Source organism: Theropithecus gelada, chromosome 7b, assembly GCF_003255815.1.
Source record: "Theropithecus gelada isolate Dixy chromosome 7b, Tgel_1.0, whole genome shotgun sequence".
NCBI lineage: Eukaryota > Metazoa > Chordata > Mammalia > Primates > Cercopithecidae > Theropithecus > Theropithecus gelada.
Window position 1 is genome coordinate 61,975,853 of NC_037675.1, and position 6,733 is coordinate 61,982,585.

Below are 6,733 nucleotides of genomic sequence, written 5' to 3' on the forward strand. Positions count from 1 at the left end.
TCAGCAAACTCGGAGCTCGTCCATAAGTGCCAAAGCCACTGCCTCTTCCTGGAAGCCTCCACTCCGGCCCGGCTTTCCTAGCCCAAATAACAGGTTCCAGAACGGTGGTGCCCGGCCCCAGCGGCGCCCTTCTCCTTCCCTGTAGCTCCCTGGACTTTTGAGCCCCTACCCACTAAGCCAAAAGTTCGGGAACCGGAGGCCAAACCCCTTGGCCTCTGAGAATTAAGGAAGCTTCGTTTTCAGCCAGGAGGTCAAGGCGAGCAGGCAGTGGGGACTCGAACAATCGCATGTTTAGGTTTAAAACGTTAAAAAATAAAAATCACCCGAGTGTTTTTTTTTTTTTTTCATTTCACTTGGCACAATGCTGTATGATTTCGTCCTAAAAACTATTTATAAGCCGTTTTTCATTACTTTTGGCTACCTTTATGACATCTGTAGAGGAGAAACGAAAAGTGGCTTTAGATTCAGTTAAACTGCGATGCCCAGAAGGTAAATTGGAGGTCCCTTAACAGCTGGTTCTCGAAGATTTCCTCGAGGGAAGAAAAAAAATATGGTTAGTTTCCCCTAATTATCTCTCCGAAATGATTGCCAAAAAAACTCAAAGCAATATCCAGCTTTCTTACCTCCTCCTGCTCGTCCCTCTTTAACCCAGACTGAGCCGAGGATGGCGGAAGGAGGCACATTGTACAATTTCTTATTAAACACATCTGGAATATGCGCGCTCTGGATTTAGTACCAGGGGTTTTACAAAGAGTTTATGACTGTGACAGAAAATTGTCCTTTTAACAAGTTTACAAGCAGTAATCACGGGGGCTTTTACAGGACCAGCCCTCTTGCTCCTCGCCGAATCTGCAGACATTTCCAAGATTCGCCAACTAAGGGAGCAGGAAGTGGGCCGCGGCGCCCTGCGAGACACAACTTCCACGAGCCTAAAATTATCCCAAGCAGAGCTGGGAGAGTAGGGGGTAGTCACCGGAGTAGGAAGAGAGGGCATGTAAGAAATTAAAGTAATTGGCCCTTCCTATTTTCCAAAGAGATTTCCGCAGCGTCCCTTGAAGCCTGTCAGGGTCATTGAAAGCTATCTTTGTGCAGGGTGTTTGTTTTGGGGAGTGAATGTGAAGAATGTGCAGAGATTCCCTGTGAGAGCCCCTCCTGCAGAGGGTGGCATTTCTCCGTGGCCCAAGACAGGGAGAATAAACACCCTAGTGACTTAAATAAACACCGACTTAATGATCCAAAACACTAACAAGGGAGATTGGGACCCTGAGCTCCCAAACCAAATGATGGTCTCTGAGTGGCTGTGTGCACATCTGTCCATCACTGGGGGAAAAACGACTTTATAAGTAAAAGTGTCTACAGTTAAGTACAGTGACCATTTCTCCCTGGAACTCAAAGCTATTTGACAGTTTTAAAAAATAAGAAGGCCTTGATTTCCCCCCACACACCTCAGTTTTCCAGACCAGAACAGAAAGAATAGGAAAGAGTAAGAAAGAATAATCTATTAATGGTGACATTTACAGATGGGGGAAATCAAAATTATGAAACTGTCATGTCAGAAAATAAATAGACTCTCCCTGGGGAACAATATTTTACAAAGCACAAGCAAGCCAATCCTGTTATCCTGAGTAGAATTTTAATAAATAATGCCATTTGTTTCACTAATTTTAAAAGCTAAATACAGAAGATACATCATTTTGCCCCAGGCAAAAATAATATGGAGCCTACATGATTACTGGGATTTTTCTAGACACTATCCGGCAGCACTGCAAAAGAGCTCCTGTCCTTCTGGTCTGCTTTCTATTTGTACAAATTAATTCACAATGTTTCTATCCTTGTTCTCCTTCCCTTTTTTTGTCTTCAAGCAGATAAATTATTTTTACTTCCACAGTCTTGTCATAAACTTGTTAACACAAAAGAGCTTAGTTAACATATGAATGCTGTGAAGAGATAGTGGTAAACAAAATTGCATATCTAAATAATAAAAGTTAATAAATACCCCAAGGCTAAATTCACTCTTTCTGTCATATAATTAATCTAGTTACTACTCTTGGTTCAGATGATGGCCTTCAAAGTACCCTGCAATTCACAGCCACCATTAAGTAAGAAAGAAAAAAAAGTATTTTTTTTTAAATAGGGCCCAATGATAGCAATACACCACTCACCTTTCAGAAACAGAATCATACTCCTGGTGTTCTACTAAGTTTTAATTTAGACTGCTTTATGTACAATAGAAAAGAAACCTGAAAACACATGCTGTTTTAGTAACAAATACCAGGTTGCCAGATTCGTTGGCATACCTTTGCAAACTAGAAACTAGAAACAGGAGAAACCCTTAACAGGAGTAGGCTACAGATATGAAAGCTTTGAGGGCATGAGTAATGGCATTCAGGAAAGTGTTTTCTCACATTGGTACATTTTAGAGTTTGTCATTTAAAAAAAAAAACCCAAGAAAACAAACAACAACCAAAAAATCCCACTAAATTTGACAAAAATAGTTGCATTACTAATGGTCACGTCTATTTCTGTCTCACATAGAGAGCATTAAGACATTTAGGCACTTGTTTTTTCCTCCTAATACTGTTCTTTTAATCTACATTAGATTGTTTAACACTAAATATGAAAAATGTAAACTTAATTTTTCCTCATCAAAGAAAGTCATAGATTGTGTTTTTCCTATTCACCTTAAGAATGTAATCAGTTCTTCCAAGCCTGCAAGCTCTTATTTTCACTATTTTTATCTCCCTTTCTCTTTCTCTCTCCATTTCCTTTTCCTCTTCACAACACATTTCTCCATATATAAATTAAAAGTAAATAATGAAAAGCCAGTTGATTTGTAATTCCCGTTCATTGAAAAAAAAAAGAAAGGCTGCTGAAACAGGCGTATCAGTTGCCCAGAACTGAGACTGGGTGCCTGGGTGCTTTTGTTTGTTTGGGTTTTTATTATTATTATTATTATCATTATTATTATTATTTATCCCCTGATCTCTGCATTGGGAAGGAAAATGCAAAAGTTGAAAGAGTTGGAGAGAAGAGGGAGATTAAGCTTGAGATCGCTGTTGGTTTTGATTTTTAAAAAGATATTTGTGAAAGTCCACCATTCCTTTATGCGCAAAGAACTCCAGAAACAAGCTGCAAAAATGTTCCTGATTTCTATTTACAAGTGTCCCTAGTCGCTGCAGTGGTTGCTGCTCCAGGCATCCCTTCGAGGCCCCAGTCCCTCCCCACTTAGGAACCCAAGTCCACCAGACTGGAGGTGAGGGGGCCGAGCAGAGAGTCTTGGAGCTGATGCTGGTGGGCCTGCAGACCGTGACTGGGCTGCGAGGCTGTTAAGCCCGGGAGAGAATAGTTTGAGCTCCTGGCGTGGCCCATATTGCCCTGCAGCAGAAGGACCGAGTTCTGGTCTGGACTTTGGGGAGGTGAGAATTCCTCTTCTGAGCTGGACATGAGCGGCTTGCCCCCTTCCAGAGGAGAGAGTTGGTTCTGCTTGTTGGAGGAGGAGTTATTGTTTTCGGTGTTCTCCCTAAGAAATAGAGGACAACACCATATGGTTAAAAAAAAAAAAAAGTAGGTTAAAAAAAAGTGTGAGATGGAGGGAGGGGAGCTGGAAGGAGGAGAGGGCCATTGTGCAATCTGTCACCAACCCAAATGGAGGAGCTCTACCCTTCCACCCATCCCCAAGGGTAATGGGGGAGGTGAGGAGTCAGAGGAGCCTGGAGAAATGGAGAGCTACAGACAGAGCCTCCTGTTAGGAGCCAGGTCCTTTTCTCTTTCAGATTTCAGAAAGCGATAGATTAGCAGGATTTATTTGAAACATACAAAATATATGTTTTAAATTTTGTTCAAGCAGTTACATTTAAATACATATCAACTAGCACCATATTTAAATGTAACTAACTTTGAAAATCTTTCAATAGATATTGGTGATAAAGAAATGATAGAGGACAGAGTCCAATGCACAAATGTTTGGGGTGAATCAAGTCCATTGCCTTGTTCCCATAAGAGGAGACAAACATCCCGTTTTCCTGCCCCAGCCCAGAGTTGGTGGTTTTGGAGACACAGGACAGGTCATGGGAAGTGGTGCCCAGAGCGGCCCAGTGACCTGAGTAAACACAGGGAGCGCAGCCAGTCTCTCTGATTTCATCTGGAGTCGGCCCTCGGGCCTGGCTTATAGGACGGCCGTTTTGCTACCAAAGGCTAACTGCAACCCTACAATCCCTGATCCTGTGTTACTTGCTAACCCTTCAGCCCCTCGTGTCCCCCTCTCAAACTTCTACCAACACCCACCCTAACCCATCCTTTCTGGGCAGGGGAAACTTCGCCGCCCGGCACAGGCTGCCAGCGGGCGCCGCGCTCTGGGGCGTCAGTCCCGGCACTCGGTGCCGGTTAACTTCAGGATTCGCTTCCCTTGCCGCTTCCGCCTTCCGAGTGCTCGCCGGTCCTCCCGACTCCTCGCGCCTGTCTCCTCCTTTCTTTCCCCTTATCCTCACAGTCTCTGTCTCCCGGCAAGCCCATTTCAGCAGAATTTATCCTAGGTCTGGTTTTCCACTAAGCAAGAAAGGAAGCAAGATCTTCCGCCCCTAGTCTTGGAAGCGAACAAAGGAAAACCTAAGCGGCCCCTGCGCTCAGATTTCCCCCCAACTCTTTGGCTTCGCAGAGCGCTCTCTCCGCCACAGCCACCTCCCCACCGTTCTTCCGAATCTCTGTCGGAAACTCTACAGAGAACAGAAGGAGCCTGGCCAGGTGGCCGAAGGTGTTGCCCTGAGGTGGGGGAAGGTAGACACCAATTTTGAAAACATTGCCTTATGAGCTCCAGTGCGAGAGAAGGCTGCGAATGGAGACCCTTTCCTCGTCTGGGCAGGCGGCGCGTTCAGCCAGACCGACGGGCTGCAGTGCCGGGCCACGCGCGAGCGAGCACGACGAGGATCAACCCTTTCTTAATTTGGGGCGCCGGGGAGTAAATGCAGCGCCAATTCTCTCCAGAGCTCTCTTTTTGGTGTGTTTTTAAAAGACCCCGCCCTTTGTCCAGCTAGTGAGAAATGAAGCAGGCGACCCCTAATCCAAAAGACTATCGAGAGAGAGCGGTGGAGAACCCGCAAGGAGTGGGGGCAGAGCCAATGTCTCAGACCAGCCTCACCCCTCTGGGGAGCGAAGAGGAGAGAGGTTCGCTAACCTCAGCTCCCACCGAACTCCTTTCCTTGCGACACCAATCAACACTTCACTGCCCGTTGATTTAGAAACTCACTCTCCACCCACCACTCCAAGCCGCGGCCAGCCAGGGAGGCATGAAAACCAAACCTAGCGCCAATATTTCCCGACACTCACATCCCAGAGAAACCCACGCGCGGGTGCTCAAAGCAAATGAGGCCCCATTCTTAGCAAGGAACCTCAGAGTTCATGAACTTTCGCTGCAGTGCTGCGGAGGCCTGCGCGCCGCCCCGTGGACGGGCTTCGGCCGGCCGGGAGGACTTGGTGGCTGGTGCCTGCGGGGGCGGGAGGGGGCGAAAGGGAAAGGAAGGCTTCCTGGGGTCGCCCGAGTCGCGGGAAGCACGCCGCGTACCTTTCCTTGGCCTCCGCGGCCCGGTCTCTTTGCCTCCGGTTCTTAAACCAGTTGCTGACCTGCGTGGTGGTGAGGCCGGTAGCTTCGGCCAGCTCCCGCTTCTCGCGCGGCGAGGGGTAGGGATTGTGAGCGTACCACTCCCGCAGGACACCCCTCGACTTCTCCTTGAAGCAGTAGCTGGTCTCCTCGCCGTCCCAGATAGTGCGCGGCAGTGGAAATTTTCGGCGCACCCGATATTTGCCCACGGCGCCCAGGGGTCGGCCGCGCAGCTTCTCGGCCTCCACATAATGCGCCTTCAGCCACAGTTGCTGCAGTTTGGGGTGGTTGTGAGGCGAGAACTGGTGGCTCTCCAGGATCTTGTAGAGCTCACGGAAGTTGCCGCGGTGGAAGGCGACCACCGCCTTGGCCTTGAGCACGCTCTCGTTCTTGTGCAGGTGGTCGCAGGCGGGCAGTGACCACAGGAACCTACCCAGGCGCTCCAGGTTTCCGCCTTGCTGCAGAACCTCGCACACGCATGCCACTTGCTCCTGCGTAAAGCCAAACGACGGCAGCATCGACATGGCTGGGGCCTGCCGGGGCGCACGGCCCAGGCGCACGCGGCAGGGAGCAGAGCCGAGAGGCAGGGGGCGGCGGCCGCAGGGAGGGGGGCGCGGCTGTTCCTAACCTCCTCCTTAGGCTTTGCAAAGGCGAAAACCCGAGTCAGAACTTGGAGGTGGGCAGCCAAGCAAGAGAAGGCGGAGGAGTAGGGTACGCTCTGAACATGGGACCGCCGGCGCACTCAGTAGCCTTTAGGGCCTTGCTGCCTCCGACCTCCCGCCCGGTGGATGCTGCTAGTTGCCGGGGAACTTGGTTTCTGTTCTCCCCGCAGCGGCCTTAAAGCTCGCAGCGTCCCCGGCACGCTGATTGGCTGCGGGCGGCGCCTATCCCGGGCTGGCCAGCCAGCGCGCCGCCCGGCTGGGCAGAGAGGCCGCGCCGCCCATCGAGGCCGCACCGCCCAGCGCGGGGAGGGCGAGGCTGAGGAGCTGGGGGTTGGGGGTGTTACCGGGGCTGCGCAGGGAGGGAGTGGTGGGAGGAGAAGGAAGAGGAAAGGTGGGAAGCCAGTTGGGGTCTGAGGGAGCTGCGCTGCGGAGGTGTGGGGAGATAGAGAGTGGGTGAGCGCGTGAGGACCCTGCAGCG

General features: G+C 49.7%; 1 protein-coding gene across 2 annotated transcripts; it reads right to left on the reverse strand.

The window, feature by feature from the left end:
• Positions 1-1,611: 1,611 nt before the first annotated feature.
• Positions 1,612-6,413, reverse strand: SIX1 (SIX homeobox 1). Of its 2 annotated transcripts, XM_025392949.1 has the most exons (3): positions 6,175-6,392; positions 5,558-6,134; positions 1,612-3,520 (listed from the first exon to the last, which is right to left on the reverse strand). In XM_025392949.1, exons 2-3 carry the CDS (start codon positions 6,115-6,117, stop codon positions 3,226-3,228), a joined length of 855 nt encoding a protein of 284 aa, XP_025248734.1. In that variant the 5' UTR covers positions 6,118-6,134; positions 6,175-6,392; the 3' UTR covers positions 1,612-3,225. The 2 variants fall into 2 exon arrangements, with proteins under 2 accessions (XP_025248734.1, XP_025248733.1); XM_025392948.1 differs by having other exon boundaries at positions 5,558-6,413.
• Positions 6,414-6,733: the final 320 nt, after the last annotated feature.

Excerpts from the sequence above, each read along its gene's own strand:
- SIX1 (XM_025392948.1), bottom strand. The coding sequence starts at position 6,117 with ATGTCGATGCTGCCGTCGTTTGGCTTTACGCAGGAGCAAGTGGCATGC. Across the intron at positions 3,521-5,557 it reads GCCGCGGAGGCCAAGGAAAG|GGAGAACACCGAAAACAATA; the intron begins GTACGCGGCGTG and ends TCTATTTCTTAG.